Genomic DNA, 23,084 nt, shown 5'->3' with positions numbered 1-23,084 from the left:
CTTGGTTAGAAATAAACTCAACGTCCTCTATCTAACCCTCCTTCAACCTTTCATGCGTGAACTGTATTATTACAGCGTACTGGGGTTTATCGAGGGGAATTTCGGAAAGTGTACTATTGAGGCGTGCTTTTCTGCGGAAAATAATGGAGGCGAACATCTCTAGCGGCGAGGTTGCTGATTTTGGCTAACGACGACGGCTGGTGATAGGTGATTTTGGCTATTATGACCGATCAAACAGAATAAGTACTAAAATTAAACAAAGCATGTTTGTGTTTTTTTCACAAGCATTAATTAGGTTATAGATTCCTTAAAATTAATTATTAAGGGTACATATGTGTAATATGGAGTTAGAGACAGAAAAATTAGTTGAGAATTATTATTGAGAGGGAGGGAGAAATTACTGGGATTGATGTGAAAAGGCATCATTAGTACCAAAAAAGAAAAAGAAAATTACAACTCATAAAAAGGGGCAATATTGTCAAAAGTATTAAAATAAGATTTTAATTTTTACCTACCTAAAAAAGAATGCAATCTTTGTAATATGAGACAATGAGACTGAGAGAGCAATACCTAAACTTGTGCTTAAGTAAATAAGTCTCATTGCAATCAAGCTGAGCCAATAATGAATGACTCCAAAATTCATCGTATTGTTAATGACGATATTAGTAATTAGCTAATGATTACAAAATTAACACCCCCATGTATAATAACTTTGAATATGGGGTATATTTCAACCGCATTAGACATTTTAATCTGTTCAATTACTCTAAGAAACTGATTTGCTTTTCTTTTATGTATCTCTTCCTTCATTAGATTTTCGGCCTTTTGCAAAATTTGAATTATATATGAAATTGACATAAATAAATGTTAATAAAAATTGATCAAAGAAACGAATCTGAATACATCATAATTACATTAAAAACCTACAAAGATTTACAATGGATTCATGGATCATTAAGATTTGTTTTAACAACGGTATGTAGGTGACAGCTGACATGTAATGGAAGTTCTCCAATTGCAGAATAGATGGTTGCAAATTCTGCCTCTGAATCATCAATAGCCAGTTGTAGCTGAGCTCTAGAGTGGTTAGCCACATCAACTTTTCTCATGTATACTTCTATGCATTCTTGTTCAAGCTCAAGCTCAAGCTCAAGTAACATCTTAGCCCTAGACATTTTAGCCTTGCCCATTTCATCCCAAATCATCTGAATAAAACAGTATATTTTTTTTAAAAATAGAGCTAATCCCGGATGAAAACACGATGAACAATTAGCTTGTATTATACCTGAAGTTCATACAAAAGAGACCTACAAGTAGTTTCCTCTTGTGAAAGAGGAGCGTTCTGACATATTAAGAGATAACCACGAAATTATTAACCTGCAGATATATAAGTTACTAAGATAAGCAAACAAAAAAGAACAAATGTATTAACTTGCGGACATATATTTAAGAAATCTAAATGATGATGAAGGCATATGCAAAAACTGATACTTTACATTCAAGATACTTAATTCTACTATTCTAGCTGCCTTACCAGCTTATACACTTTATCTGCTCTAGAGTGCTGGGGCAAAGCAGGCCTAGACGTATATACACAAGGCACAATATAGTGAAAACAAACACTAACCTACATACACATCAGAAAACAAAGCAAAGAAATAAACCAAATCTGATATAACATAGACTCGGCCTTTATGATGTTTATGTGTAGCTTAAGCTAATTCACAAAGTCTATCCCATAAGTTCCAGGCTTGCGCTTGTGAGTAGCTTGATGTATCATATTTCAGAAAAATAAAGCCTTTAATTACCCTCCCCTTTTTTATAATCAAAAGAGAGAATGCATTACATATCTATTGCCTTTATTATCTCCCCAGGCTCTTCCCTCCAATTCATCAACCCAAACACAAAGCAAAAGGGATCTGAAGCCTTATGTATCAAGTTAGTAGGATTTATGCATATATTTAAACTAAGCATTTAAAATTTATTCGCCTATAAAATTTAGGTTGGTTTGCTTAAATTAAAGTATCCTATAGCAAATTTGATAGCTCATACACTAAGTTATTCAAGGCTCATCCAAGCAGATTATCTAGCTACTCATCTACTCTAGGCACATTATCTATTTCCTGCTTCTCTAACAAGTGCAGACAGAACATACAATCAATACAAGTATTTGACAGCAAAAGTACCTCTGTCTTACAACAGTAGTAGAAAATTCCAGAATTTTGCTTGTAGCCAGACAAAACCTTCTGTTCAGCAAGAAGCAACAGCTCAGGAAACATAAAATCATTTCAAAATAATAGGCCCAATTTGAACATAAAAAATAAAAAAAATAAAAAATCATGCATTGAATCTATTGATATGCAACATATAAATAATCTTGTCAGTGTGGTCGCTGTAAATACTTCTAGATAACCATCTTTGCATAGTTTTTACTAACACATATATAAAATAACTCACGGTGAAAACTAAGAGTAAATCATAAAGGGCCCATTACACTGAAGCAAAGGGACTAATGGAGAATATCTATATATTAAAATATTATAAGCTCCATGGCCTCCATCCACATCAACTGACCTCTCCACAAACATAGTATCCCAATTTTGTATTAAGATATCCTACTCACTTTGCAATATGATTGATACATATTGGCATCATATTCATACAAAGATTTATACATATTGGCATCATGTTGAGTAGATAAAATTTTATCCGGGTTAAATCAATTAGCTACTTCAACTCAAATTTGCAAGTCAATCCGACAAACAACTTCAATAGCAAAGCTAAATTAGCATACTTCTTAATCAAGCAGCCATAAGCAGATGAGAACATTTACTTCTTGCTCTGTAAATCGATTCGAACAGCCCAATCCCCTCCATAACCACTGCCTTTTTCTCTCGATTTTAAGAAACTGGTCTCCAAGGTCAGCCCCTGATTAACTATCAGCTGCCTTCCATAATCTCGCCCATTGTGATGAGTCCAACCATAAGTGCTAAGGTTATCGGAATCTTGGCAGACATGCTGCATGACATACTGTCCATCCTTGACACCAATCCACATCAATCCCATAATCAGAGACTGCAGAGTCCTGCCATTTACAACAAGTTATTATCACTCACAATTGCACATGCAAAATTTAAACTTCAACATTCAAGTAAAACTTCAATTTATGTCAAATTAGCAATCCAACAGAAAGGAAAAGTAGTCCTCCATCTAGGTAACTTACTATTGTTTCAAAAAAGATCAATCATATTGCAAAGTGAGTAGGATATCTTAATACACAAAGCTAGAGAGTAGGGTTATAACCTACAAGTCGATATTATTATTCAGCATTTGATTTAAACAAATAGCCTCCCATCACAAACGATGAACCAAGCAAAAACCTACAAGAGCAACCAAATAATAGAAATCTGAAATTGAACAATACAAAAACAAATTCCACAAATTGATTATTATTGATTCTTGAACAACAAAACACTGAGCTTACCAATTTATTCACCACTCAAAATTCTCACCAATTTATTTACCAATTTATTAAAAACACCTCAGATTTGACAATAAATATCCTAACATCAACGACTGAGCTTGTTTCTTAATCAATCAAATTAAATCCATCAATTCCACAAAACACAAACAAACATCAACAACACACAAATCACATCAAAGATCATAAATAAATCATTACATTCTAGAAATTAAATAAATAAATAACAAATCGACCATGCAATAATATATGAGTTTCTTCACCTCAAAGTCGAATCCACCAAACCTTGCTCCGTCTTACTCCTTCCGCCTATTTTAGAAAGAAAACAGAGAAACTGGAGGATAAGGAAAAAAAAAGGGGGGGGGGGAACACAGTCAACATACATATAAAAGGTTAGAACCAATTAGAACAAGAAAGAGAAAGGGGAGATAGAATTGTACCTGGAGATCAACAATTCTGTTACAAATCAGACAATAATGCTACTAACAATATAAAAAATCAACCTCAAAAAACGATAAATCACTGAAATTCAACCCAAATAGAACAACCACACAATCGAAGAAGGCACTAAAATTCAACCCAAAAAAAACGAAAATAAATAGAACAAATAAACCCTTAAAAAATCGAAAAACAATCGAACAAATTAACCCAACGAGATCGAACCTGATGAATGTGACGACCGGAAAATCGTCTTCCACAACCTCAGACTCGAAAAATCGAAACGCCGAGAAGAATCGAAGCACCATCGTCGAAAGGGATGATCGTTGGTCTTGAGTTGCTGAAGTTTCTCTCTCCTAGTTTCCCCTAAATACTCTGTGATCCTCTTTCCTCTGAGATGAAAAGACAAAGGAGGAAGATGATGAGGAAGTCGGTGAGAGAGTAAGGGCCAAGTAAAGTGAATGGGAGAGCAGCAGGCATCAACAAATAGGAATAAGGGGCAAAATTGGCAATTCATTAATTTTGGGGGCAAGGCTGTAATAGCACCACAAAGTACTATTCACCAGCTACAGTAAATTCTTTTGCATGTTTTATAATGGTTATAGATAAAATTTAAATATTTAATTGTATAGTTGAAGTTTTTATTAATGATTACAGTTGGTTGATGCGTGCGTAGCACGCAGAGACCCAACTAGTTTTACAAAAATAAAAAAATAAAAAAAATATGGGAACAAAATGGCTTCGCCCAGGTTTGAACTGGGGATCTTCAGTGTGTTAGACTGACGTGATAACCAACTACACCCCAAAACCTCTTCTGAACAAAAAGCTCCAAATATATAAATTATTCTTAAAATCATCAGTAACACCTAAAAAAGAAAATAAGCGGGAAATGTGAAAATAAAATAATACAAGTACTGTACTAATAAAAATTAAAAACCCTCCAAAATCAGGAAAACCTTCACAAAATCCTTCTCTCTCTCTTTCTTTCTCTCTCCTGAAAGTTACAGTAAGAAAGGAGCTTGAAAGAGGTGCAACAATGGCGAAACAAGAGGAGAGAGAAGAAAACCAGCAAAATTGGAGGAAAGAAGTCGATAGCAACATCAACCGTCTTCAATCTCTACTCTTCGGCGCCGATTTTGCTTTAGAGAATCGCGATTATTCTTCCGCACAACTTCTCAGTCTTCGTCTCCTCGGTTTTCTCGATTCTCGCTCTCAAAACGACGTCGATTCCTCGTTTATTCATCCTATTCGCCGCGATGCTTTGTCTAAGCTCGACGCTTCTCGCCGTCAACTTTCTCCCGTTTACGACCGGTAACTCTCTCTCTCATGTTCTTCGGACTTATTTACAATTTCTAGTTTTCCAGGTTTTTTGTTGTTGTTGTTGTTGTTGATTTTGGTGAATTTTTTGTTTGATGATGAATTTTTGATTCGAGTTGATGCTGAATTGCTGAATGATTTCGTTATTCGAAAATTTGGTGAAAAAATTGTATACATGTGCTTATTTTGTTCGAATTTTCTGTTCACGAAATCGATTGCTGTATTTTGATATTGAATGGAGCTGGAATTTGAGCTAATTTGATTTTTAGCCATTTTTCAAAATTATTGTTTTGTTTTGTTTTTGGATGAGAGGAACTCTTTTGGTGTTAGGTTTTGTTTTAGAAGTTGAATCTCTATATTTTGATGATTGCGAACATCGTTTCATTAATTATAAGAGATGAAGCTCAAGTGAATTTCTATATTTAGGCTTTTGGAAGCAGAATTAGGACACATGTGAATTGCAATTTTGTTGATTGTATAAATTAATGGTGTTTATTTGAAAATTACATATTTTAAATTCTGTAACTAAACCAGAAGAACTTTGCGTCATTGATTGGAGGAACTCTTTGTTGTTCGGGTTTTGTAAGGAAAACTAAGACGTACTTTGTATGTTGTAATGCAAATTGTTGATTGGAGGAGTTTGTTGGCCAACACATTTGATACATAGCAAAATGATTTTGCTCTTAAATTGATTGCTAAGGTTATCTTACTTTTACAACCTCAAAACATTTAGATTATGATATGTCTAGGCAATAGATGCTCCAAGAACAATAAAGGAAAATAAAGCTTACGTCTGCCTTAAATCTTTCAACATATCCCTATTCCCTATAGAGATGGAAACTAGTGACGTGACATGCCTTGTGCTATTCTTGTACTGCATATATAAGTGAAAAATACCTAGAAGGGAGAATGGATATGGAGAGTGTAATCATATCCATGAAAATGCTCACAGTATGTGGTCGTAAAAGGGAAAGGATTGCATATAGGGTCATAAAATGTTGTATTCTCGTTTTGCTGCTACAAGAGTAGCTATTAGTGAGATTTATTAGTGGCTTTCTGAATGACCTAGTCAGAGATCATGTAGGAAACACTGGTTCCTGCAGAAGCCATTGTGTCCCAACCTATCAAGATGGTGGGGAACATATCTGCATTTCCTCTTTCTTACTCATTTTCTGATGCTCTAACTGTTGACAACAGCAACAAGCTAGATGTCAATTATATCTAATGTCCGTAATGCAGACTCTACTCTTTTAATATACGATCCAATAAAGTGTTACTAAGATATTTCCCTTATCCTTGACAATAGTTGTGATTGATATGTAGGTTTAATGCTTTCTTTTCTTGGCAGAATCAATTTATTTGTAATTTTCTCTGTGCAGCAGTTATCTGTTATCCTGTGGAAGTTTGTGTTTCATCTCTATGTTTCAATTTTTTATTTTATTTTATTTTATTTTTAAGTACTATGTGCCATTTGTGTAACATCCAAGCATTTGAAGCAGCAGGCATACCTCCTGGAAAAGTTTTCTCCATGAATGCAGATGTTGATGTCAAGATCAAGCAATCAAAATATTTTCGTGCCCTTATTCAGCAGTCTTCCAAAGTAAATACGAGTGGATTGGTATGTTTGATCTACGACCTTGAAAATTTCATCTTCTAGTGACTCTCATGTTTACATTACTGGTTCATTTCAATTTTCAGATCCTCACATCTTCCGATTATTCATATGAATGTCTACGGTACTAATTATACCTTACGTTATCTTCATTTTGGGGAGGAGGGAAATTAATGTAGTATAAGCACCTTGATAGATCTTTAGAATCACAACTGATTGAATTTGACTAGTGCTGTGATGTGTTTTCTAATTGTTCAACTTTCCAAGGTTCCTAGTTAGTTTTGTTCATTGTGTGGCTTCCTAGCCAGTAGGGAGCAGTACTTTTGATATAAGTGCTCATTGCTATCTACACTTTGTGCAGGGAGGCCAAGGAGACCAATTTGAGAGACTGACTAGGAAGACCTCCAAAACCACTCTTGAGGCTAACTTGTCATCTTGGCATGGGAACAACATGATGGGTAGAAGTAATGTTGGTGTAAAAGGTCCTGTTGCATCCAAAAATAATGGATCTGATGACTGCATTATTTTGAGCAAGGCATGTGCATCAAATAATCAAGTCAGAGGGCATTCTTCATTTGCACACGCTGAAGAAGAAGAAAGAATGCTTGGAAACAATTTGGGAGTAAAGCGTCCTCACATGGAATCAAGGAATCCTAGAAATGACATCGGATCAGCTTTGAGCAACAACGAAACTAACAGAGAAGTATCTGGAAATGCGTTTGTGACTGCTAGAACCAAATTGGTATTTTCAATTACGTCTACATCTTGAAATTAGACTACAGCCTTCTTAATATATCGGAAGCCTGGGACTTGTTCCTGTTGAAGGAATTGTGTCTTCGATAAGTGCAATTACTAGATATATCAAGGATCACTATTATGGAGATAATAAGTTCATTCTATTGGGGCGTCATCCTCTGTTGCTAGACTATGAGAGATGATCTTTGGGCTAGTCAAATAGCCCAAAGCCCTTTAGAATGGATCCTATATTGGTCACACACAAGGGTATTGGGTTAAGCAAGTTAGAGGCCCATTAATGGGCCTCATGAGCAATCAATTAGTCATAAGCATGAGTGGGCTAAGTATAGTTTGAGTGGGATTAGGAAGTGGGCTTGGATTTGGACTTGGGCTATTATTTAGAGATATGATCTATAAATAATAGCCTTGCCTAGGGTTGAATATAGAAGTCACAATTGACAATACAGTGAATTGTGAATCAAGCAACCACCATCCAAAGGCCCTCATCCTCCCTCTCACACACGCACGCCTCTCCCTCTCCCCTCTCACCCACGGCCAGCCACCCCTAGTGGCCACGTGGTGTTGCGCGGTGGTTCTTGACTAGTTGATCGTTCGTTCATCTCCGTAGAAGGTCGATAGAAGTGTTCTTTCGCGACTAACTAGCATTAGTGGAGGTCTTAATCTGTGCCCGTGGACCAAGTAGAGGAATCGCATTTGAGGTTCTTTATCTCCCCATTGTTCTTGCTCGATCATCGTGGAATCACGCTCCAAAGGTATAATTCTTACTTCTTTATGTGTTATGCATGAGATCCTTGGTTTGGTGCTATATGAATATGATTCATGTTAATTCCGCATTTAGTACCTATAATCTCCTACAGTGGTATCAGTTAGCCTCTTGCATTTACATATATTGAGTAATAATTCTTTGATAATCCACAATTTTAATTCAATTAGGAGGGAGAATAATTTAATTATGAGTCAATTGTTATTTTAGATGTGATTTAACAATATAGAATCATTAAAGGTGTTTAATTTGCTCCATATTAGCCATCAATTGATCCGATTTTTGCCCCAAAATAATCGAAAAATTCGAACCCCTAAAACCCTAATTTCGAAAATTTCGAATTTTAACCCTAATTTGTGAAATTTTGTGTTTAATTTTGATTTATTTCAATTATAATATGTTTAAGGAATTTAATCTATTTGATTACATGCTAAAATTATGAATTTTTCATGATCAAATTATTTAATTTAAATGTTAAATTAAATTATGGATTAATTTCATCAAGAACCCTAATTTCAAAATTGAATATGATTTAATTTTGGGATTAATAGGACCACATAAAGTTTAATTAATTTTACAAAAGTTGTTTTAATTAATTAAAATCAAACAAAAAAAAAAAAAGGGAAAGAACAGCAGCAGCACCGCGGCTGGGTGGCGCTGCCACGGTGGTGCCGCTGCTGGTGGTCCAGGAGGGAGGGGGCGGGGCTGGGTCAGGCAGCAAGGAGCAGCGCAGCAGTGCACCACCCCTTGCGTGTGCTGCTGCTGCTGTTCCTGCGTCACTGCAGGGGCAGCGCACACCGTAAGGTGTGCGGCCATCGTGGCCGGCTTCGGCTGGCCACACCACGGTGGCTGACGTGGCCTTTTTCAAAAAAAAAAAAAATTTGTTTTTTATTTTATTTTGGATAAAATCAGATTTCAAAAAAAAAAAAAAAAAAAAAAAAAAAAAAAGGATAAGTTTAAATTTTGAAAAGATAATTAACAAATTTAAGGTTGTTATTTTTGTTAAGTTTGGATAATTATGGAGCAAAAGATTCTATAAGGATAATAATTGATTAAATAATGTGATTATCTCATAATTATTTATGGATAATAATTGATTTAAAATATGTGATTGGCAAGTAATTAGGATAGAATTCCTAAATTATTTAGGATAATCATGGAAAATAAATATGATTTATATTCCATAATTTCAAATAAGATTTGATTCTATCTCATACCTAAATTAAAATATATGATATTTTATAATTGGTTATGATTAATATATGATATTATCTAATTACAGTAATTAATTAAAAATATGAGATATTTATAGCCATGTTTCCTTCATTATGATCATCAGATGTTGTAGTTTAAGAAAGCATGATGAGTGATTTATTATATGGCACTTTATAATATATGATATTGTTTATTGCTATATATAGACTAGTATGGCCCATAGATTCTAAAATACGATCTGCGCATCGTGCTGTATTTTTGTAATCTAAATACGGTCTGCGTACCGTTGAGTATTTTTGTAATTTATTTTATTTTATTTAAATAGTAGATAGAATAGAATAAATTTACAGGTTGCAGTTGATCCAAAAGCCAATGAAGTGAAGGCCCAATGGAGCAAGATGGATGAGATCCATGAAGATCCAAGTGGGAGCATTTTACTTTATTAGTTTTCTTAGGATTAAGGGGCCATACTATGTCATGTTTTATTGCATTAGTAGATTATGCATGTTTAGGTTTATTTATGTTGCTTGATGATGCGCTAGAGTTCACTATATAATCACAACATAATAAATCTAGATCCCAGTAATATTGAGGCAGCTTTTCCAATTAAAAACCCGATGAAACCTTTGACATTTGTGATGGGTCATGCCAAAGCTGGGCATCATAATTTTCATTGGGGAGTGGGGGTAGGACAAATTCTACACTTTTAATTGGTTATACTCAACAGGGTTACCTAAAGACAAAGTTTAGAACCTTGAAGCTAAGGGTAATAATTAAACATGTGATGATTAATTATTCAACCAAGAATTACAAGAGTTGTAATCAGTAAAGAGTTTACTCACCTTGAAAATGTAATAATTGATGGCAGGGCCAAAGTCCGGTTAATTATTGCACAAATAAAGGATCTTGGAATCATTTTATTCAATAGGGATCATTTAAATATTGAATGAATGCTTTAAAGTTACCAATAAATTCTAAATTACTTATGGTACTTTAAATTTATTAAACATAATTATTGAATTTTGCCTCGTTTTGTTTTTTGTTTGTAGATGAATAACTTATTTGACAACACAGATTTACCAATGAAACTCAATTTAAGGCTTAATCTCAGAAACTACAGGGAATGGGAGGGCGAATTGAGAAATGTTCTCACAAGCCACAAGCTTGAAGCTCGTCTATATGTACCCATTGAGAACAAGTGTGCTCTTGGTCAGGATCCTGAAATGCATGCGAAATTAGTTTTGGATGCACAAAGGGTCAAGTTCCTAATACTGGAATCTATTCCAAATTGTTGGTATAATAGGTTCAGTCGGTATGAGGTGACCAATTTGTATCAATGTCTTCGTGCTATCTGTAGAGGTGGCATGGGGGCATTGGGTAGCGGAGGTGTCAACGATCCAAATGTAAGAGAGATCGTTAACTCGATCCCTCAGATTTACTATTCCTGGGCTGACAGTTTAAGGTATGAGACTTACAAGATTCATGGTAAGATAATGGCAAAGAAACTCTTACCTGGTCAGTCAGTGAGGCACCATGTCAATGAATTGGTTGATATGATCAATCAAATGGATGTCCTCGGGAAACCGATCGATGATGATTCTGCACGTGACATTATTTTGTTCTCACTCCATGCTGGTTTTGACATTGTAAGACTTTCTCATAATGATGAGGGATCATCTGCAAATTTGATCAACATCTTACTTAACCATGCTGAGGAGTACCTGATAAGGAGAGATTGCCAGTGCTTCTATTGTGGTGGATGGCAAGCCCATACACCAGGGTGTCCCCATTATGCACCAGTGAAAACAGAAGGTAAGGAGTTACTTGATGTTTTTGTTGTAGAGATTAATCTTACTTCATCTTCCACTTGGGTATTCGATACCGGTTGTGGTGCTCATATCGTCAATGACGTGCAGGGCTTGAAAGGAAGTAGGAAGCTAGATCCAGGAGAAGTAACACTTTGAGTAGGAAATGGAGCAAAAGTTGCTGCACTTGCTATTGGGAGTTATCACTTGAGACTTCCTTCTGGACTCATTTTAGTACTTAATAACTGTTATTTCGTTCCCAGCATTACTAAAAACATTATTTCAGTTCCAGTTTTAGATACTGAAGGTTTTTCATTTGAAATAAGAGACAAAACGTTGTTTTATTTCAAAAGAAAATATGTTATATGCTAATGCTAAGTTAATCAATGGCTTGTATGTTTTAGAATATGCAACTCATGTCTACAACATAGATCATAAAAAGCAGAAAACAGATGGTTCAAACCCAACTTACCTATGGCATTGTAGGCTTGGACATATTAACCAAAAGCGCATCCAGAAATTACATAAGGATGGACTCCTTTCTTCTTTTGATTATGAATCATTTGAAAACTGTGAGTCATGCTTGCTTGGGAAAATGACTAAGTCACCCTTTACGGGTATAGGTGAAAGAGCTAGCGACCTTTTGGGACTCATACATACAGATGTGTGTGGACCAATGAGTTCAAAAGCTAGGGGTGGATATAATTACTTCATTACTTTCACTGATGATTTAAGTAGATTTGGTTACATTTACTTAATGAAGCTCAAGTCGGAAGCCTTTGAAAAGTTCAAAGAATTCCAGAATGAAGTACAAAACCATCTTGGGAAGACAATTAAGGCACTACGATCAGATCGTGGTGGCGAATATTTAACCCAAGAATTCGATGAACATCTGATTAATTGTGGAATAATTTCACAATTAACCCCTCCAGGGACACCTCAATTAAATGGAGTGTCAGAAAGGAGAAATAGGACTCTACTTGATATGGTTAGGTCCATGATGAGCTTTACTGATCTTCACATATCATTCTGGGGATATGCATTACGAGCAGCTGCAAATATACTAAACAGAAGCCCGTCCAAAGCAGTTGAGAAGACACCATATGAATTATGGACTGGAAGAGTTCCAAAATTGTCTTATCTCAAGATTTGGGGATGTGAAGCCTATGTAAAACGTTTACAAGGCGACAAATTACACCCTAAATCAGACAAGTATTTCTTTGTGGGTTACCCCAAAGAAACAAAAGGGTATTACTTCTACAATCGCAATAATGACAAAGTGTTTGTTGCTCGCGATGGTGTCTTTCTAGAAAAGGAATTTCTATCTAGAAAGCCAAGTGGGAGTAAAGTGGTTCTCGAAGAAATTCGAGACGAGCAACAAATGGATGTGGATAACACCACATCAGAGGCGAGGGCGCATGAAACGATTAATCATGCGTCGGAGCAAGCTAATTCCACCAGCGAGACTCCTATCGTCCCACTTGAATCTAATTCATGCGAAAATCTTCAAGGAGTTGGAGAGAAAATTTCTACTGTTGCTCCTACCCCACGTAGGTCTGCCAGAATCAGAAACAAACAGTTTGTCGAGGTTCTGTTAACTGAGGATTCTGAAATCTTCTTATTGGAGAATGAGGAACCCACAACCTACAAGCAAGCTTTGGTGAGCCCCAACTCAGATAAATGGCTTGAGGCCATGAAATCCGAAATGGAGTCAATGTCTGAAAATAAAGTGTGGACCCTAGTTGACTTGCCTAATGGGGTAAAACCCATTGGTTGCAAATGGGTCTACAAGATTAAAACAGACAAGGATGGAAATGCCTACATCCATAAAGCAAGACTAGTTGCAAAAGGGTTCAGACAGATTCATGGTATTGACTATGATGAAACTTTTTCCCCAGTAGCAATGCTTAAGTCCATTCGGATTCTTCTAGCGATTGCCGCATTTTTCGATTACGAAATATGGCAGATGGATGTCAAAACCGCATTCTTGAATGGGTTCTTGAAGGAGGAAGTGTATATGACACAACCTGAGGGTTTTGAAGATCTAGAAAATCCTAGAAAGGTATGCAAGCTTGAGAAATCTATTTATGGATTAAAGCAGGCATCCAGGAGTTGGAATCTTCGTTTTGATGAAGCAATAAAAAGGTTTGATTTTGTCAAAAGTGAAGAGGAACCTTGTGTATACAAGAAGTTTAGTGGGAGCAGCATAGTTTTCTTAGTCTTGTATGTAGATGACATACTTCTCATGGGAAATGACATACCAATGCTTGAATCAGTCAAGGAATGGTTGAAGAGTTATTTTTCCATGAAAGACTTAGGTGAAGCTGAGTACATTTTGGGAATCAAAATCCATAGAGACAGGTCTCGAAGGATGATTGGACTAAGTCAAGAGACTTATATTGATAAGGTTCTTGATAGGTTCGAGATGACAAACTCCAAGAGAGGTTTTCTCCCCATGTCCCATGGCATTACGCTCAGTAAATCTCAATGTCCGGTTATGCCAGATGAGATGAGACGTATGGCTATCATTCCTTATGCTTCTGCAATAGGATCGATAATGTATGCCATGATTTGTACAAGGCCGGATGTTGCATATGCTCTAAGCATGTGCAGCAGGTTTCAGGCAAATCCAGGTGAAGCACACTGGACAGCTGCCAAGAACATCCTTAAGTACTTGAGAAGGACGAAAGGAATGTTTTTAGTGTATGGTGACGAAGATGAGTTGGTTGTCAAAGGTTATACGGATGCAAGTTTCCAAACAGACAGGGATGACTTCAGATCTCAATCTGGATACATTTTCTGTCTGAATGGAGGAGCAGTGAGCTGGAAGAGTTCAAAGCAAAGCACTGTCGCAGACTCTACGACAGAATCAGAGTATTTGGCTACTGTTGAAGCAGCTAAGGAAGCAGTTTGGATAAAGAAGTTCCTGACTGAGCTGGATATTGTACCAAGTTCTCAAAAGGGTATCGAGATATATTGTGACAATAATGGAGCTATTGCTCAATCCAAGGAAGCTAGGTCACACTTCAAATCCAAACATGTAGAGAGGAAGTTTCACCTCATTCGAGAGATCGTTGACAGAGGAGATGTCAAGATGAGCAAAATTCACACGGATGAGAACATCGCTGATCCGCTTACTAAACCCCTTCCAATGCCTAAGCATGAGAAGCATACTAGTGCAACTGGATTGAAGCGAATGGTGTAATTAGAAGTTGTTATTTGTTTTGAGAAAAAAATTACATATGTAATACATTCATTTGCAGAATTATGTTTAATCAGAAATTATCTTTTCTCTTATTTAATTGTGGTTTCAATATTAAATAAAATGTCCAAAATAATTATGGATTGATGGGCTCATCAGGTTATCTATCAGATAGAGACCTGGTGTATGAAACCCCACATGTGAACAAAATCCACATATTATTTAAGTTCCTAGTTCGAAATCATTAAAGTGGACATAAATGATTTCAATGAATGGACTAGCATGTAAGATTGATTGGATAGCTCGGTTTCATGGGCTATGGGAGCATAGTGATAAGGCTCGGTCAATCACATGGATATGCATGAATGATGCAGGATCGAACTATAGACCTACTTTGAAGTTCAAGTATAGAACTTCCGGATATATTAGTGGATTCCTTTGACATGAGTGGAACATTGATTTCATTCAATGGATGATATAACTGTGGTACATTCAAACGTCTTCCCGTAACTGGAGATTATAAAGGGTGTTTCCTGGTTGTTTCAGAAGTTGAGTGGGAGCTTTGGTTGCCACAAGATTGGATAGATTCTTCCTATTAAATTAGGAATGTGTCATGTTTTGGCCTCTTGAAGAGGGAGAATTCGGAAAATGCATGGCCGTGCTCAAATGTGTTATAAAGTAACCATTTGTTTTGTAATTCTAACTCAGATTTCAAGAAATGATTTGAGGATTAATATTGATTACATATGATGCAATCATATTATCAAATCGACACAAAATGACTTAAGGAATTTGAATATTGCGCACTTGTCTCAGACAAGTGGGAGATTGAAGGAATTGTGTCTTCGATAAGTGCAATTACTAGATATATCAAGGATCACTATTATGGAGATAATAAGTTCATTCTATTGGGGCGTCATCCTCTGTTGCTAGACTATGAGAGATGATCTTTGGGCTAGTCAAATAGCTCAAAGCCCTTTAGAATGGATCCTATATTGGTCACACACAAGGGTATTGGGTTAAGCAAGTTAGAGGCCCATTAATGGGCCTCATGAGCAATCAATTAGTCATAAGCATGAGTGGGCTAAGTATAGTTTGAGTGGGATTAGGAAGTGGGCTTGGATTTGGACTTGGGCTATTATTTAGAGATATGATCTATAAATAATAGCCTTGCCTAGGGTTGAATATAGAAGTCACAATTGACAATACAGTGAATTGTGAATCAAGCAACCACCATCCAAAGGCCCTCATCCTCCCTCTCACACACGCACGCCTCTCCCTCTCCCCTCTCACCCACGGCCGGCCACCCCTAGTGGCCACGTGGTGTTGCGCGGTGGTTCTTGACTAGTTGATCGTTCGTTCATCTCCGTAGAAGGTCGATAGAAGTGTTCTTTCGCGACTAACTAGCATTAGTGGAGGTCTTAATCTGTGCTCGTGGACCAAGTAGAGGAATCGCATTTGAGGTTCTTTATCTCCCCATTGTTCTTGCTCGATCATCGTGGAATCACGCTCCAAAGGTATAATTCTTACTTCTTTATGTGTTATGCATGAGATCCTTGGTTTGGTGCTATATGAATATGATTCATGTTAATTCCGCATTTAGTACCTATAATCTCCTACACCTGTTTCCAAATTATCTTATTGAAATTTATATCTTGTTTTCCTATAACAGGAAATGGAAGTAAAGCAAAAGAAAGGATTGGGTGGTTCACCAAGCTGTTCTGTCTCTCCCATTAGTGATTACAATTCCAACAGTCGGTGTTATAGTGGAAAATCATATGGAGTATCACGCCGTGGGGTCCGTGGTAATTTTATTCCCCCAATCAGATCCAATGGCAACAATACCGGGAATATGACTGCACGAATTGGTGGCAAATGTGATGATGCCGCAGAGGATTCAACCAGAAAATGGTATTTCCTATTAGCTCACAAGTGTTTTATTAAACTTGGGTTGATACCAGCTTTTCACAGTTTTTTGCTTTCTTTTATTTTTTATTTTTGTTTTTGTGTTGTTTTTTGTGTTGTGTTGTGTTGTATTTTTCCCTGTCATGCTTCGTTATAAGATTATACTAAAGTGGTAGCTCTTTTGACATTGGATTACACAGAAAGTTGTACTTTTGTAGTTGAAATTTGAGGATTTTTTTGGCTGACAAAAAACATAGGAATTGTTCCTGGAAAGTTCTGTGCACAAATTGAAGAAAATTAAATAACTTAATCCTCCCCAGTTTAGTCTATTCCTCAAGGCCCACAAAATAGTTTTTTACATGTCCTGGCATCCAGCCAAATGTCCACCAAGTAGAGCTTCCAACACTACAGTTTCTGTGGTCAACTGGTGGAAGGTGATCAGATATTCATATTTGCTAACAGCTCATTTGTTTTGTGCTAGTTTGGAAATGTTATGTAGTCCTGATGGGGAGCTGCCGGAGAAGCTGAGAAATTTGGAGCCTCGTCTAATTGAACATGTTAGCAATGAGATTATGGACCGAGATCCCAATGTGCGCTGGGATGACATTGGTAATTTGCATTTGTTATATGAAATGCTCCTTTTTATAAATAAATCTAGCATTCATTGTCTTCTTGTTACAGCTGGTTTAGAGCATGCCAAGAAATGTGTGACAGAGATGGTGGTTTGGCCTCTATTGCGCCCAGACATTTTCAAAGGATGCCGTGCTCCAGGAAGAGGTCTTCTGCTCTTTGGTCCACCTGTAAGTACTGCAGCTCTTTACTTTTGAAGTGCAAGTGGCCTAAAAGGTACTGTTTCATGAATATTGTCTCATAAATTTATTTCAGGGAACTGGTAAAACAATGATTGGGAAGGCTATAGCTGGAGAGGCTAAAGCAACATTTTTTTACATATCTGCCAGTTCACTGACTAGTAAGTGGGTAAGTTTAAAACCTTGGGTCCAAAGATTTTTGCATTGTTCACTTTGTTTTGTGTTTTCTGCTTGCTTGTAATTCTAAGTCACGTTCTCATAAAATAGGGGAGTTTTTCAGTTCAATTTGCTGCAGACTACATTTCTCTTGCCTCCTTGGAATTTTGTTGCCTTTTTCCTAGGTATTCCTTATCTACTCTCCTTATATATAAAACTTAATTCTCTGATGAATTTAAATTCATTTCATCTGATATGTAGAAGTGTAGAACTTAGTTTGTTCAAGGTTCAAGTGTGGCTTGTTAATCTGTGAGTGTTTTGAGATAACTGCTTGCTAATTGTGCATTCAATGGCATATGAATCTCATGAAACATGGAAGGCATGTCCACTAATTTCTTGTTTTTCCAGACTCCCTTCATTGGCACTTGACATTGTGAAGAAATGACCTTTGCATTAAGCTGTTAATTGACAGTATATTACTAATATCACTTGGGGGGGGGGGGTGCTTGGATTGGGAGTGAAGAATTAAGGGTGTTTAATAAGAGATAATAAAGAAAAGGAAGACAGGTGTAGTTTGCAGTTGTGGTTGAGAGAGGAGGATGGAGGTGGGCCGTGGGGGAATCATTACCTCTTATATATTACCGTCTAGTTTAAGCATTCCCTCCCCCCTCTCCCCGGGAAGGTTTAAACCGTCAAAATGAAGATTATAATCGCTTCATCCCTCCTTTAACCACCACCACCTGTCTCCCCCTACCAATCTTCCTTGGCTTGATTTTCTCTCATTACCCCCACTTTAATTCGTTAATTCCTAATTCAAGCTTGCCTTAATGATTCAGATAGAGACAATCTGCTATTATCTTCTGAATTTTATGTTCAAGAAGTGCAAACTGGCGTGTGATGCATTTTTATGTTGGAGCTAAGATCTTGATGTGTTGATAAAATGCAGATCGGGGAGGGTGAAAAGCTAGTGAGGGCTCTTTTTGGAGTTGCCAGTTGCCGTCAACCAGCAGTTATATTTGTTGATGAAATTGATTCCCTTCTGTCGCAGGTAATGCTGGTCTCGGGCTTTAGCTTTGGAGGAAGAGGGATTTTATTGTTTTAATTGCTTCTATATGGACTTGACTGCAGAAGCAAATATTCGCCTCAGTGTATGACATTCTTAGGGTTTCAAATTAATAAAAAGGACGCTTGAACAGAAAAGTGTGACCACATATTTTTTTTATATTTTTGAAGATTAATTAATTCAGTTCCTGCATGAATCATAACTTTCTCTATTGCTGAGAAGTTTTATAAAAGTTTTTTTTTATGATAGCGCAAATCAGAAGGTGAGCATGAAGCAAGCAGGAGACTCAAGACTCAGTTTCTTATCGAGATGGAAGGCTTTGACAGTATGAGTGAACAGATTCTGCTTATAGGTGATTGTTCATATTTTTATGGCATATTATCAAACTTGACTAGAATTGCTATTTTATCGTACAACCTGCCACATTAGGTGGAGTAATCATTAGATAAACTGCTAAAGATTGCTATTATTTTAAAATTTACAGTAAATGTATAGAGAGCTTTAACTTCAAGCAAAGATGTTTAATTTTATGATTATCATGTAAAAGTTGGGCTTCCCTAACCTCTTATTTTATTCTTGTGAAGTCTTTGCTGATGCCAATTTGTTTTCACTTGGATGCCAAGGTCTAGGCTGTTGCATCAGTATTTTCATGGGCTTGGGATAGTGGACTCTTTATGCTTAGGCATTGCACCCAATGGTCTTGTTCATGTTTTGGTATGGGTATCAATTAACATGTAAATTATGTGTACTATGCAGGAGCTACAAATAGGCCCCAAGAGCTTGATGAAGCAGCAAGGAGGCGGCTTACGAAACGACTGTACATACCACTCCCTTCTGCAGGTCTGTGTCTCTGCCCATTGCTTGTTTTTCCAGCAGATATCACTGATAGGTTAATAAAAATATTTTGAATGCACAGAAGCAAGAGCCTGGATAGTACGCAATCTCCTGGAAAAAGATGGGCTGTTTAGACTCTCAAAAGAGGATATGGACATAATCTGCAAATTGACTGAAGGTTTTTGACTTATCCACTATTTACCAACCTGATCACACACTTGTGGGCTTCATCTATTTTTTTACCAAATGTATCTCACCCCATCCCAGGTTACTCTGGATCGGATATGAAAAATCTTGTGAAGGATGCTTCCATGGGTCCACTTAGAGATGCTTTGAGGCAGGGCATTGAAATTACAAAGCTGGACAAAGAGGATATGAGGCCAGTAACTCTGCAGGTAAGCACGTCTTGCTTGAAATAGCTTATTCAATACTCATGTTACAGTTGGTAAGTTTTCTTTAGCTAACTATTTTGTAGGATTTTAAAGATGCTTTGCAGGAGGTGAGGCCGTCGGTTTCACCTAATGAACTTGGTATATATGAAAACTGGAACAAACAGTTCGGAAGCTTGGCAGTCTAGCACTAATCAAGATTCAAGGTTAAATGACTAGGTTAATGAGCATCGTTACAACATCTGACTTTTGGTGCAATTAGAGCTTTAGCTTTTCAGTTTGATTCCGAGTATTTTCCCGCTTTCATTCAAAAATTATATGGAGAGAAGAGTATAGGTTTGAAAATACAGTGAGTTGGCATATTAGTACACATATCTGTCTTGCAGTGCAGATTGGAGAATGGCTGCAACACTTTTCCTCGCATGGCCTGCATTATGAAGCATGTTCAATCTATCTTTCTACGTATTTCATAAGTAAGTAGCTCGGAGTCTAGCTAAGTGATTAGAGTTGCAGATATAATTGAAGTTATGATTTGGTAGAGTACGTACGTGTAATGTACTAAACGATAAAGTTGTAGCACTGCAAGCTGTTGTAGATGTAGTGTCAATTGTTGTGTCCTGTATTTAGTAGATGTGATGTGAAACGGTAGAATTTCTGGTTATATAGTTGACATATCAAAGTTAACAAGTAATTTAGCTTGGCTTAATTATATATTTCAGCATTCAATTTTTGTATGAGTTAATTGTGTTTAAAGGTAACTATTAATGGCAGTTAACATATTTGCTTGTTTCGGCTCAAAAGTTCTCTACAAAATTTAAGACATGTATATAAATTATACGGTCAATGAGTTTATACTATTTGTTTCTTTCCTTGAAATGTACTTAAAAACCTGAGCTTCCAACATTGAAGTTTCTTGATTGGCTTGCAAGAAGTTTCTGCTGCTTCTCTATCGAAAGTCCAGCCTATCAGCAATATCATCAGTTTTCCCCTGAAGTCAATGCCACTCCAAGATTAGTAACCTCCTATTCAACTTGAGATGCAATGTCCTGTCTAAGATGGTTCTTCAACTCTTGCAATACTTTCTACCATTTGCTCCTTCATTAGCCCTTGTCCTTCTAGTAACTGTACTTGAGACAAGGCATTACACGAAGTAAAAGGATCTCCCTGGAATCCCTTCGGAAACAAGAGCACGTAAACAAACAAGGATCATCCAAGGCTTCCTAAGAAAACTCAGCAACCATAACGTACATACCATTTAAATTTGTGTTATTTAAACCCTGCACAAGTACAACAACGATTCCCCATCTCCGACTTAATGGATCAAGGTCACTAACAGCAATCCTTATGAATTATGTTTTATAACAAGGTAAATAATGCTATTAAAGATATACATATCATTTTGCGTCATATGAAAAAAGAGGTACTTATTTTGCATTTATGAAAAAAAGAGGTACTTATTTTGTATACATGAAAAAAGAGGTACTTATTACTAATATCGTGAAAAAAAATAAAAAAAATCTGATTAAATGAAATGTGGTCGAGTAATATCAGCATCTTTGATTCTTCGGACAATCCAATGAACGGCTTTGATGAAGTTTTCAGAGTCTCTCGGAATCCCCCAGCTTTGATCAGCGATAATTACAGCATTCTTGAAAGACTCAACATCCTCAAAATACATAGGACGACGAAATGATATCGATTCCCGGATGAACCTAACCGGGATCCCATAATCATCTCGCAACAGATTTACATTGGGCATGAAAACTTTACAAACCAGTCGAAGATTAAGATCGTAAACGAGCAAACTATGTACAAATTCAATCATATCATCGGTATTACCCATCCACTCTTTCAAGAACTGGAGTGATGGAACGATGAATAAATTCAACCCTAGATATAATATGAACGAGTTAAAATAACAGATATCATTAAGTGTGAAACCATAATTCAGTAATACCTGCACCTTTGGTTTAAGAGTCGTCTTTACTTTGAACGATAAAATTATATTGATAAAATCGCTCGTTTACCCTCACTAATCATCTCCTAAAATTGCGTGCTTAAAAGGTGTGTTGCAAGTAAAAGAAAACGGAGGAAGTAAGTATTATTTTGCTATCTTTTTATTTATGTATAAGATTTGTCAAATCTTTTATTTATGTATTATTTTGCTATTTTATTTATGTATAAGATTTGTTTGCTAAAGATTTTTTTTATTATTTTTTTTAAAAAAAAAAAAAAAAACTAAAGGACACACCAGAAAATGACACGTGTCATTGCTGGTGTGTCTTTTAGTATATAGTTATTGATAAATACATGTATAATCGTTGTTGCATATGGTACATTCTTTATACCTTCTTTTATGTGGTTAATTAACTCTATACTTATATAAAAGATTACCCAAAAATTATCAAAAAGTACTCAAAGTGTTACAAAGGATATTAATATTTCTTAATCGTATACAAAAGTCAAGTGAGAATCTTGAAATAATCGAATTGTAAAGTGTGAATTGTTATGTATTATTTGTTGATATTTACGAGTGTTTTTTAATGTCTTCCTTAATTTCAAATGAAACCAAACTAAAGGATTGGACGAAGTAATAACCAGTTATAGAAAACAAAGCGCAAAAAAAATATAATATAGAATATGAATATGACTTATCTATCTATCACGGCAAAACACAAGCTAAGTCAATAAGGTTCATAATTTGGAAAATCATGACTTATGTCAGCAAATTTAATTGATATTTGAATGCGGTAGCCTTGTCCATGAATTTCTTTATGGACAAAGCAAGACTTGTTCTTATTATCAGCTTCAAACTCTACGGTCCCACAAACAGCAACATCTTCTTGATATGGATTTGCTACCCACAAATTTGCTTCTACTATTAGGGAGTCGTCTATAGGCATCGATAAAGCTGATTTTGACAAAGGAATTCGGAATTTAGATGAATTTGTGGTTAGCTCGATTGGCTGAGCTTGTGGTTTGTCAAAGAGTCTGGTTTGATAATATTTCTTGTCATAGACACTCGAATAATCGTGGCTGCCATACCGAGCAAAAACACACCCATATACATTGGCAGATGACTGAATTGATGGATCATCAATGAAGATGGTCATGTCTATGAATGCCGCACATCCATTGTCAAAGATAATGCAGTGCACCGCTGCATATCCATGCGCACCTTCAATCACTGAGCATATGCGCTTGCCATACCACTCAAACGAGGGACACAAAGCCATCTTCCCGTTGCTGATTTCAAGATCCTTAACTGGATCCTTAAGATATAATCTAATGCTAGAATACATTTCAAAATAGAGAGTCCGCCCACCTCTTAAAGATAGC

General features: G+C 36.3%; 1 protein-coding gene and 1 non-coding gene across 2 annotated transcripts; one reads left to right on the top strand and one right to left on the bottom strand.

Annotated features, from left to right (window-relative positions):
- Positions 1-4,655: 4,655 nt before the first annotated feature.
- TRNAV-AAC (transfer RNA valine (anticodon AAC)) lies at positions 4,656-4,729 on the bottom strand. The gene has a single exon. It is a non-coding gene; the product is annotated as a tRNA-Val (tRNA).
- A 226-nt stretch (positions 4,730-4,955) lies between these two features.
- On the top strand, positions 4,956-20,063 carry LOC145602000 (ATPase family AAA domain-containing protein FIGL1-like). Its single transcript, XM_081658109.1, has 13 exons — positions 4,956-5,230; positions 6,695-6,854; positions 7,210-7,590; positions 16,262-16,500; positions 16,976-17,103; positions 17,176-17,294; positions 17,380-17,472; positions 18,406-18,507; positions 18,772-18,874; positions 19,279-19,362; positions 19,439-19,534; positions 19,624-19,751; positions 19,832-20,063. Exons 1-13 carry the CDS (start codon positions 4,956-4,958, stop codon positions 19,931-19,933), a joined length of 2,010 nt encoding a protein of 669 aa, XP_081514235.1. The 3' UTR covers positions 19,934-20,063.
- Positions 20,064-23,084: the final 3,021 nt, after the last annotated feature.

The sequence above is a fragment of the Chenopodium album genome, chromosome 21 (genome assembly GCF_948465745.1).
Source record: "Chenopodium album chromosome 21, dcCheAlbu1.1, whole genome shotgun sequence".
Lineage (NCBI taxonomy): Eukaryota > Viridiplantae > Streptophyta > Magnoliopsida > Caryophyllales > Amaranthaceae > Chenopodium > Chenopodium album.
This window is presented reverse-complemented; position numbering and strand designations above follow the sequence as displayed.